The 12,332-nt window shown below is 41.4% G+C and overlaps 1 protein-coding gene across 5 annotated transcripts in view; it reads left to right on the forward strand.

Annotated features, from left to right (window-relative positions):
- The first annotated feature begins 1,855 nt into the window (after positions 1-1,855).
- LOC124210719 (follistatin-A) overlaps positions 1,856-12,332 on the forward strand; it is a 33,637-nt gene continuing 23,160 nt past the window's right edge. For 3 of the 5 annotated variants that reach the window (XM_046608989.2, XM_046608990.2, XM_069133081.1), the window contains exon 1: positions 1,856-5,192. In XM_046608989.2, coding sequence (XP_046464945.1) covers positions 4,868-5,192 — 325 coding nt within the window. In that variant the 5' untranslated portion in view covers positions 1,856-4,867. The remainder of the gene's footprint in view (positions 5,193-12,332) is intronic. The other 2 variants (XM_046608987.2, XM_069133080.1) reach the window with 2 other exon arrangements.

Raw genomic sequence — 12,332 nt, forward strand, 5'->3', positions numbered from 1 at the left:
CGAGTCCGGCTCTCCTCGACTTGCGACCGAGTCGAAGGACGTCGCAACTTCTGGAGAACCGCGTGTCGAGCGCAGGGGAGGAAAAGGTCTCGGCGGCGATCGGCGTCGACGTCGACGAGGCCGACGTCGTCTCGCCCCGTGTGGAGGGGACGGAAGGACGGGGCAAAACGGGGCACCGGGGGTGGACCACGGGGGTAGCGTCCCTGAACGTATGGGTGGCCTGCAGCGCGATTGTCACGCGCCGACGGGAGGCGTGTTCTAACCAGAGTTGGGCAAAGCTTTGACGCCGTCGCCGTAGGTATAAAAGAGGTGAGTCCCCGGTGCATCCGCGGTATTGCCGATCCTACTATCCAGACAATTCGGCATCGCGAATTTCGCCACTTCCAGCCTTCTTCGCGCGCTCCTTATCCGCGTCGGATTGAACCTCGTTGTTTTTCCGAAGACTCTTCTCTCTCCGCTAACGATAACGGAAGGATATTTTACCACAGAAGCGCGTTTGTACGGATTGATAATATACGTCGCCGTTGTCGCATTTTCTAATTAAAGAACAAGGTAAAATTATACTGTTGCGGAGAATTTTTAAAAAAAATTTTTTCAACCTCCTTATCCTTTATATTTTTTGAATGATTTTAAGACATTTATGATATAATCATTTCGAGGTTTTCGTTTGTCAGCGTCGATTTTCGTTCCATGTTTCTTGACCGAACAAAACTAAACACGATTCATTGTGGAGAATTTTCTTTCGATTTTTGTCTCTGGCAACTCGAGGCCAATCAACCAGAATCGAATGAAACTAATTTCTAAGGGTTTTAAAATTCAGGGATTTTAAGTGCATACAACGACGCGTGTGCAATTGTCTTTTAATGAAACTGTATAAGAAAATATTCTCGAAAAGCGATCGTAAGGACATCGAATAATGACCGAATCGAATCTTTCCTGCTCTTCTCGTTTTCTTTCATTCTTTGCAATCCTCGGTATCTGTTCACAGTTCACAATTATCGTATCTCAAAATGCTCAGTAACCGAACGAAATCTAAAATTACATCAACTCGCAGGGTGAAAAACAAACGTCATCAGACCTCCGAAATCTCTATCTCGGTGACCATTCAACCTCTCGATTACATTTCAACCTTGAAACCCGAGTCAACGAACTCTGACGAATCTCACACGTTACAGAAACGAAAGGCAATCGTCGATAAAAGTAGAGATTAAAAAAAAAAAAAAAGAAATAAAAGAAAAATAATAATCAATCGTCAACAAAGCGAAATCAGTCGCCAGACACGAAGGAAATATGCATACAATACGACTCGAAAAATTTCCAACGCTTTCCGAAATGGAACGATGACGTCATTTTTATCCAGTCAACACCCCCCCACCCCACCCCGCCCCGTTGCGCAGTGACGGTGTTAAAGTTGGTGAAATCAGAGGTGAACTTGTTCTTCGGCCAATCGTCAACGAACAATTGCTTGAGGGGTATTCGAGACTGGAGGATTTATATCGCAGCTTACGACGCACGAATGAAAGACTCGCCAGAGGATTGAACGGATCAAGAGGGGGCTTCGGAAGTGTGATAAGAGGATCCGTTTTCGTCCGCGTTTCCCGAGGGTGATTTTCAATTTTCGATTGCGGCGGGGGTCGGGGGTGGGGGGCGAAAAGGGACGGCGGGGAACAGGGAACGTGGAACCGGGAACCCGGGAGGGAACCGGCGCGCCGCTTTGCTCGAAGCAAGTGTTGTGCCCACCGCGGCTCCGCCTGCCGCCTGCCGCCTGCCTGCCTTCCTTCCTCTACTACAATTCTGCCTCTGGCTCTCGGCTCTCCGGCTTGGCCAGTGAGCCAGACGGCCTGTTCGCCAGCTCAGTCTATCGGGCGGCCTCGCGCGCGCTGGCATACTAATAAATTGCTTATACACAAAAGCCGATTTTCACGCCTCTAATCGGGAGAGCTCGATCCGCGGCCTGCGCCTCGCGATTTCCGCTCCCCCGAATCTCCACCCCTCGCCCTGCCCTACCGCCAACGACCCCAGGGAAGAAAGCGAAAAATCGGGTACTGGGAGAGAGAATGAGAGAGAGAGAGAGAGAGAGACTGAAAAATTGTAGAAAAAGAAAGAAGAATGTTTAATCGTCGATCCGCGGTTTAATCGAGAAAAAAAATAATAAATAAATAAATATTGTACCAATGTTTTTTTTTTTTTTTTTGCACCGCATTTCGCACGAAAATTCAGTTACCTCGAATATTTAATTATCGTTTTTTACCTTCTGTTTCGAGTCACTGTTTATCGGAACAGACGAAAAATATCCACTAACAAGGATCGTTCGACGTTCCCGCCCTCACTGAGCTAACTCTCTTTGCACCCGTAGGGATTTGGATTAAACGGTGACTGGGAGAGAGAAGAGAGGGAGAGAGAGAGAGAGAGAGAGAGAGAGAGAGAAAGAGAGAGAGAGGCGCGGACACCCCCCACCACGAATATCATCTTCCCTCTCCGTGCCCCCTTCCAAACTGAAGGCGGGGGTTCACTCCCGCGCATCGAAACGACACGCGGGGTTCGCCTAAGACTCGGAGAACACGGTGGACTCCGACGTATCACGGTGCAGACTGAAAAGAGCGGCTCTACTTGCGGACTTCTGACTGCGGATATCGTAATCGACGCTCGTACCTGCAGCGAGATAACGCCGAGATATCAAAGAGGGAAGAGGAGGAGGAGGAGGAGGAGGACAGGAAAGGAAGGACAAGCGATTCGAATTTGTTTGAAACTTTTTTTTCATCTCTGACGCTGTTTTTTTTTTTTTTTTTTTGGTTCCTTTCTCTCTCGTTCGTTCATCTATTTTTCAATCGCAAAAGAGAGAGAAGAAAAAAAAAAAAACAAACAAAAACAAGCCCGAGACGAAACGAGACGAAGAATAATTATTGTAAAGTACGAGTCTGCGGAGCGGAAGGAAGGGATAACGGAAGAAGGAAGAGGATGTAAAATCGTTTGTCAATTTGTTCGAACGTCTTGCGCAGTTTTGTTCTTGTTCGTTTATTTATTTATTTTCAACCGAACTACGATACTGTATTGTCCGTATGAGAAGGATGCCGAAAGGCAACGTCGCATGCGGCGAGATTTGCGGCGAGGGGGGAAGGGGGGTGTTTGTTTTTCTCTCGGATTTCTTCAATCTACTTTACGTATAACTGGTCCCGTGCGTGCGATTGCCAAAAATTTCACACGAGAGTATAACTGTGTGTTTCGAGAACGCCGAGGAAAAAATACATTCGCAATTTAAAAAGAGAATAAAACATAATAAATAATTAAAGAGGAGAAAGAAAAAAAAAAAATACGTGAAACGAACGAAAAGAAAAGGTGCTGGAACGAGAAATCTTAATCATGGTATTAGTGCGACTATTTTATACACGTACGTTACATACATACCGCAGTGACATTAACTCTCATTAACGCCCGTAAATATATTGCGTATACGCTCATAAAAGGTTATCTTCGTTCGTTCGCGGTAAAAGGAAAAGAAAAAAAAACAAAAAAAAAAACAAAAAAAAAAAAAAAACGGAAAGATAAATAAAATAAAAAGAAAACGACTCGCAAAGATTAAAGTTTTATCATTACCAACGGCAACTGATGCAGCGAAACGAATCTCGCAACGAGGATCGTTATACTCTGTGAGATTAATCGACTTTCATGCACCGTGCAAAGTGAATTGAAAAACGTGGTGCGTAAAAATCTTTGACACTGAGAGAAAATGAGTTAAACTGGTTCGAGTAAAAATTTGAAGTACCGATCGTGAGTCGAGTTTGAACATTAAACAGCGCGCCATCGGGATTCTAGATTTGGCGGGAAAATTTAAACCACGTAAAATAATTGGTACATCGATACGTTACGCTGCTCGTGAGATTACGCTGGGTTCGATAGAATTTCGACGGGGAGAATAAACCGCTTGATCGGTATGACGGGAACGCAGAATGCGCGTTTTGTTGATAAGTTTGTACGTCGCGACGGGATTGTAATAAACCGGAGAGTGTGAATTATCGCGAGTGTGTAACATCCGCGGAGATTCCGTTCGGTGTCTAAAAATACCCGTTATATATAGTATAACGCACATGCATATATGTATGCGTATGTGTGCGTAAATAAGAGTACGCGCGTTTCATGAGAGAGGAGAGAAACGAGTGGCGTAAGAAAAGGAAAAGGTGAAAGAGAAAGAAGGAGAATATAAGAAATAAAAAAAAAAAAAAAACGGAGGTACAGTGGAAATAAGGCGTATAAAAATACGTGAATCGTAAAAGAAGCAAGAAACCGGGTATACGTGGTGGAGATAAAAATAACCGAAGAGAAAATAACGTAAAGAAGAACGCGAGGAGGCATCAGAGAAAGGTGGGGGAGGAGAGGGAAAAAGAGGAAGAGGCATTGAAGGAAAAGGAAAGGAAAAACCGCCTCAAGAAATGTTCGGCGTGCCGCGAATACCGCCTTATTACATACCGCACCGATGGTTAACCGAGTATTTGTATCAAACTTTGTACCGCAGCTGCAGCAACGCCGGAGCCCACTAATTTTTACACGGTAAATCAGCCGAGGAACGCGGGAATAAAAGTGTAAAACTCTTGAGCGATATTGTGACAAGACGTTTCGAATGAAGATCAGCGGAAACGGAGTCGATGAGTGAAAAAAAAAAAAAAAACGACTTTCTACACCGCGGCGAAAAATAGACGAATCCGTTCTCCGGAAGTGTAAAAATAGCAAGTGTTGAGTAACACGTAATAAAACGGAGAGAGATAAAGAGAGAGAGAGAGGAAGTAAATTTTCCCGACTACGATTGTCTCGAATTTTCACCCTCGTGAAAAAACCAGTCTCTTGTATTATTTTTTATTTACTTTCCGTTTGGATGATAATATTCGTTCACAAGCAGGGGAGATTCGTGAATAATAGTTACGGTAACGATATCGCTAAAAGGAATAAATCATTCGAAGGGCAGATGAGATGTGATAATAAAGAGGGACGCGCATTGGCAAGGAGCATCCCGGGAAAATCCTGCGATTTCCGGAGGCTGCGTAATATCACCTCCGATTCGGGGGCGGCTGTTCCGTCGGGTTTCTGGCGCTGGGCGCCTGCGATGACGGCTTTGCGACGGGGTCGCGCAAAACCCCGCTTAAACTTCACCCTCCTGCTGTCCCTCCTCGCCGCCCTATTGCACGCACAATCTGCAACAGGTAAGATATAATCAACAATGGGAGAAGTCGTTGCTAATTTAAGGGTGATCAAGAGTAATCGATTATTTTTCAAACTCGATTAATCGGCCGACTCGATTGTTACTCCGGCGAACAAGGCGATACAATATCAATCTATGTGATTAGAGTACCAATTATTATCGTTGTCTTACTTACCGAGTACCTACTTCGTGTAATAAGTGAAAGGTGGATGAATATTTTCACCTCAATGAGAAAAATTTCATTTCTTACAGTTACTAGGAAAATTGAGTAAAACAGGTATCGTTAAAGTTAAAAAAACTGTTTGAACATCGTTGGAATTACGAAAAACGAGGTACGCCTGACTATTTTGCGCTATCGTCGATCCTTTTTTTGTTATTGCAACGTAAAATAAGTTTTAAAACAAGGCTTTAAGCGTCAATTTATTGCAGCACAAGTATTAAATTTTCGCAACAGTTGCAAGAAAATATGGCAACGGTGATCGTAATGAGAAAGAACGGTAACGGATACTAGACTTTCCGGTAACAGCTAGAAAACTAATCTTCATTTTCTTCCTAGAATTATATTTCTCGATTGTCATAAAAAATGAAAATAGTCAAGGACTGAACGGTAACCGGAACTAAAAATTTTTCAATGCTGATGTTGAAAAATATTTTTAATGAAACTATAAATTATCAAAAAACTTTTTCGCTATTAAGACTACATACTGAAATTTACGAAATTTTGGTCTCTCATGCACCGTTTAAAAAAAAAAAAAACGACTCTCAGTGTTGGATTACAGAGAATATAGTCTTTCGAATTATATAAATAACTGCACTTTTTCACTCCCATGAAAAATTCAATACAATATCAATTTATGTGATTAGAGTATCAATTATCATCATTGCTTCACTCACTAAGTACCTATTTGTACAATAAGTGAAAGACGAATGAATATTTTCAATGAAACTATAAATTGTCAGAAAAATTTTCCGCTATTAAGACTGCATACTGAAATTTACCAAATTTTCAATTTTATACGCACCGTTTAAAAAAAAATACGATATAATCAATTAATTTTAACCGATTCAATCGAGTCGTGTTCGATTATTTTTTTGGACTCGATTGATCGAGTATCTTTAGCTTATTGTTGGTGGTCATCGCTAACTTCCTGTACAAATTCCCTCTTTTCGCCATTTTCGTACTGATGGAACCCGATAAGCGGTGAATTCAACGCCAAACTCGGTGAATTTATAATAAGATATACCCGAAATTTCGATGTATCAAAATTTTTCGCAGACTGTAATATCGAAGGACTTTTCAAGTGAACGAAACTTGGTGAACTATCCGAAATCACGAGATATTGACGAATAAGCAAAACTTAGTTCAGATCATCAAGCTTGATCCGTCGGTATTTCCGGAATCTACGTTTTAGTTAATCCAATTCAACGTCGAATTAACCATTTTTTCAATTCTAAGTTAAAAAATATTTAACACTGTTATAATTATTCCGATCAATTGTTCTAGATCATAACGAAATAAGCAGGTTACAACTTTTTCCATTCGTAGAATCGAGAACCGAAAAAAAGGTTCAAAGATCCTCCTTCGATACAGAAATCAATTTCCTAAGAACCTTCTGACGATGATACAGATATTGTCACGAGACAAAAAACTAAATAAAAGTTCGATGCGTAAAATCTTCTAAAAACTTAAAACGATAAACTTGTCATCGAACAAGACGTTCCCCATTATCATTTACGAATAAAATAGGCTTCGGTTAATCAGAATCGGACAGTCATCGGCAAGTTAAATTTTTCTACCGTGAAAAGTTTTTAAAACAACGGTGATTCTTCTAACGCTCCGATGAAATTGGGTGTTTAAACATTCAACCAGTACAACGAATACTCCGAGCTTCGGCGATACTTTGCCTGATCAACTTTCCGACCAAACGGTGCATTCCCCATTAAAAACCCCGGGGTAATTTATTCGAGTAAAACTTTCTCTCCGAGTAAATTGTAAGAATTATCTACACCGATTTTGGGGGAGGTGGGTGAAATTAATTGCGTGTTCCGGAAAAACAGCGTCTAATAAAAAATTTTAAATCAAGACGAATGCCTCGTCGGTAGTCCTCCGGTGTATAAAATTCGGCACGCGTATTCATATGTACCCGAGAATTGCATCGTGGTGCAGCCTAAAAGTGTGCGTTTAACAAACGTACGATGGGAAGGAGCGAAAGAGCAAAGGAAGTAAGTAAGGAAATAAGGAAGGAAGGAAGGAAGAAACGCACGCAGGTACGTTTACCCGTTCGCATTGAACGCGCTGCAGTTTGCATTAGCATTGAATAAATTGCGGCTGCTGCAACGAGCAATGAGCCAGGTGCGCGTTACTTCGTGCATACGTGCATACGTGCATAGGTGTAATGCCGAAGTTGCGCTCGCGTTCGATTCCGATGCAGTTCGAGCCGCAAGTCAGAATTTTCAACTCCTTCGTTCCTCCTTTCTTTATTCCAATCAGCGATAACGAACCTGACGCGCCTCCGCTTATCGCCGATGTGATCGATCGTTGTTACTTTATTTCGTACGCCACGGGTTTATAATCAACGTTTTTTATATCCAGTAGAGCGAGAAACAATATCATTCGCAAATGAAAATCGCAAGGAAATTCAAAGGTTATCGGTTTTACAAACAAACGTATGTTTATTGACAGCACTTTTCTTTGTTAGAAATTAACCATCGCAATTATCAGCAGCGACGAACTAATGTCTCAAAATTCGATGAAATTGTTTGTTATTTATACATTTCAAAACAACGAATTCGAAATATATTATAATCATTAATTAATCGCTTTCGTAAAGTTGCGGAACGATGTGAATTTCGATGAAACGCTCTGTGGTCATGAAACGAAATCTCCGATCTCTGTCATTTTGTTTAACAATATTTCAATTATTTTCATCTCAATTTGCGATATGTTCTCTCTGCAGGATTGAGAATTTAAAAAATTTCACACTGCAGTTTCGTTGAGGAATTTTTCTTACACGTCTGCTTTGAAAAAACAAAAGGTAAAAAAATTTATTTCAACGAAAAAAACAATTTTTTTTCCCGGTCAGAAACTTTTTGGACAACGCTTTCGTATATTCATAGCGTGTGTAAATATATGTTCGTTGGAACTTATTATTTTTATGACGACGTAATATTATCGCAGGCATTAAACGAGACTGTAACGTATTTTATAACGCCCATATACATACATGTATTATATACACACATGTTGTATATTCATATATATATTATATATATTCCGCCGGGTATATAATTATCGAATAACTTCATATTCAATTCCGGACGTCTTCCAGACTATAATCTCGTTAAATATTCATGTAGGCATGTATAACGCGCGTTATTATACGGGTACAAGTCACACATCGGTAAGTGGGTATTATATCGACACGTCGTTAAGAACCGCGGCCCACCTATACACATATAGCGCGTGTAATATATTATCAAGAGATCGATGCAGGCACAAAAAACTATACTCTAATTTACGCTTGTTGCTAAATTTGTTTTCAAACTCTGTCAAGATATTCTTTTCTTTACAGTGCTGCACTGAGAAAAATTTCATTTGTTAAAGTATAATAACTAGAAAAATTCAGTAAAACAAGTATCGTTGTAAAAAACTGTTTGAATATTGTTGTAATGAAAAGATGTATTCAATTCTGCTACCGTTAGATAGCGGCTAGTTCGCATTGCTTCGTCGTGCACCTGCTGACGTTTACACCTATTAAAAAACAGGAGAAAAAAACTTGACGATTTTGTCCGGAGACGGAAAGGACCACCGTGGGTTAATTGCATACAGCTGTAATTATGACTGAGGCGTAATTAATTTTTACTTTTTTTTTGCACATTTTCAAAGTTTTTTTTTTCTTTCATTTTTATACGCATAATTTCATTTCGTCCGCAGTCTGTGCTTCTCCGTATTATGTAAACCAGGATTTTTAAAACGGAGTGAAATTAAATAACAAGGATAAAAAAATCTCACAACCGATTAAGTTTTATGGTTATCGGTTTTGTTGATTCCGCTTCGTTCTTCTGATTAGTTCTTTTTATTATTCATTGAAATAAGAAAATAAGTTTGAGGAATAAAAGTACAATATTATACGAGGAAAAAACACACATCTACTCGCAATTACGATCCGTCTGCAAATTGTTGCTGCTGATGCCATTAACCATGTAAAAACAACATGTCGTTAGAGTCCCAGTTCTAATAATCCTATCGTAATTTCTTGTCACGGTGATAATCTCGTCCGCGTGATCGCGATTACCACCGATTCCGATATATCAGCACCTCGGTTATTTCCGGAGTTACGCATTAACATTCTTCACACATCAAACCGCCGACTCGACCATGTGCATTATATAATACATAAGTGTTCACCGCACAAGAACCGGCGATGTACGTCATCGTGATTCCCGAAGACGGGTGGAAATCGTCCGAGAACAGTCAACCGGAAGTACACGTAACTTGACACTGCGATGCAAGTATAAAGCAATTAAAGGACAATAAAATCCCAGGGATTTTCTCATAAAATTTACACGACTTTTGGAATGTCGAGTAAAACTGTTTCGACGTTTCGTATTCCAAATTTTTTCAAAAAGCAACTTCGTGCCGAAAATTTTTACAAAATCATAATACGATCCGATTCCTCGTTTCGAATTTTTCCCCGTCTCATTGATGTCAAACTTTTTTTCAAAGACATTTTCAACCAGCGTACAAACCGAATTAGAATAAATTGCGCATGCGCCAGATCACGTGACTGAGTTTTTCACCCTCTCGTTATCAGGCCGACCAACTCATTTACGACCAAACACGAGCAATGAACGTTGTTTGAAGTCTCGAGGTTGCGTCGCCTCGATAATTTGAGTCAACCGAAACCTGAGGGGTCTACGTTTGAATGAACATAACCTCGAAACGCTCGCTCGTATCGACAGTTCCCTGCGTGGCGAAATCAGACAAAGTTGGCCAGCCTGTCTAAGCAGACGAAAAAGCAAACTCGGGCGCATGCGCACTCGAGTCTCCGGTTTCCTGAGACTTTCACGGTGTGTGTATGTACTTATTGCTAAGGGCCCGAAGGAGAAGGGACTCGATGGAGCTGCTCCTCCCTCTCCTCCGATCCTCCGGGCCCAAGGGCTACGTCTGCACGTTTGGCTGCTCTCGGTTTTTTCCTTCCTTTTTCTGCATCTCTCTCTCTCTCCGCACTCGTAACTCTCTGTAGACTCGGTGCTTCTGGCCTCCCTCTCGTCCTGTTCCTTTTCTAATTTTCTTCTCCTCCTCATCCTCTTCTCGTGATCCGCACTCCGTGCCCAGTGACGCGGTGCAGTGACCGGCAAACCGCTTCTCCCCGCATCTCAGACCCGCTCTGGACCGCCATCTCTTGCACCCCTGTAGAAAAGAGGGTCTCTCTTCTTCCGTTTGCGATCGGCTTACTTGTACTCGGCAAAACCTGCTGTAGACGAATAATCGAGAACTTGGTAAATCGTTCCGGTTTACACGTTTGAAATCGTTCAACCTTCCAGAGTCGACAACGCTACCGTATGCACTGCGAAAAACTCGAATCCTGATTTCAGGAGCGCCACAGGTGGCCAATTTCGCATATCACCCGGTTTTGAACGCCGCTCGTATCCTCATGCCTGCGGCTTGCCCTGTCGTAATACGTGTTGCCACCATGCCAACTCTCGCCGTTGGAGGTGATTTCGATCTTCTTCACTTTACGACCCGATGCTGCAGTTAGGTGATATAACCGCGGATCTCCGGAGTCGATAGATTCTTCACCAGACATATTGTTGCGGTTGAATAAGTTGACCGGTACCTTCAGTACATCTGGATTGCTCACTTTAATTGACAATTCAACCCCTTTCAATTCATTCCCAGCCCGATAATAATTGTATGTCCTTGTAGCTTTAGCTACTCAGGAAATCGGTACGAAACAAAGTGGAAAGAAACGTGACGTAAAAAAATTACGAAATAGAAAAGGGCTTAGCCAGTTGCTGAGCTGAAGAACAGTCCCAGTTATCTGGGTTAACCCTTGAACGTAGTTTGTGACCTTCCATTAGTATAACTCGTTATTCAGTCAGTCACTCAGTCAGTGAGCATAAAAGGGTCCGTTGACCGGTTGACCAAAAACCGCAAGGCTCTTGGTTATAGGTGGCAATTAAGTAACCCTAGAAACTCCGCAGACAGCTCTCTTGCGAACGCGAACGCTCGATTACACCTCTTCACATGTGTTACACGCGCATGCATTTCGCGGGTGAGACAAAGGGATATTCAGAAGAGAGAAGGAGCGAGACAGAGAGAGAGAGAGAGAGAGAGAGAAAGAGAGAGAGAGAGAGAGAGAGATTATATCACCAGACGCACGGTGCGCATTACCACCACCACTACCACTTCCGATCAGCGTGGATCACCTTTCGCATTGCTTCAGCGATCGGCGTGCATTGCCACTCGTCGAGCTTTAAAAGTATTAAGTACGCGATAAACGTCGACGTTTTTATCCTATATTATTGAGAAAAAATCGGCGTAATCGATGAAATCAGGTTTTCATGAAACGCTTGTGGTTACGAATTGGCAACAATCTAAAATACTTCAAATACTCACACCTTCCAAGGTTTAACAGACAAAGTTTTTTCAAAATTTTGTTTCTTTTTTTTTTTTTTTGTTGCTTCAATTATACCGAATAATATTGTCCTGGGTAAAAATTGAAAATCCGTTTCACAGCTGTAATAAAAAAGTCTGACATGCGTTATTCAGGTTCTTTCTTGATATGGGCACTCTTGCATAATCTATCTTCGTATGACTGTTGCGATAATTTGATGTCGGTGCAACGATAGAATTATGTCAGAGTCTGTAATCGATAGATCAATGATGCAATAACAAGAAAATTACGTACTTATAACTATACATAATTACATTCAACGGTCACTTTTAACACATGTTCTCGTAATTGAAACCGACATTCAAAAGTTAGTTTAGATAAAATTCCTAGCGGCAAACTTGTTTTATTATGAATCTTCAGATAATTTGTGACGCAAACCTGTTACGTCAGTATTTATAAGCATTCTAAAATATTCCCGGAACCTTTTATCGCCTCGATTAGTTTAAACATTTGAAACGTTG

This window comes from Neodiprion pinetum, chromosome 1 (assembly GCF_021155775.2).
Source record: "Neodiprion pinetum isolate iyNeoPine1 chromosome 1, iyNeoPine1.2, whole genome shotgun sequence".
NCBI lineage: Eukaryota > Metazoa > Arthropoda > Insecta > Hymenoptera > Diprionidae > Neodiprion > Neodiprion pinetum.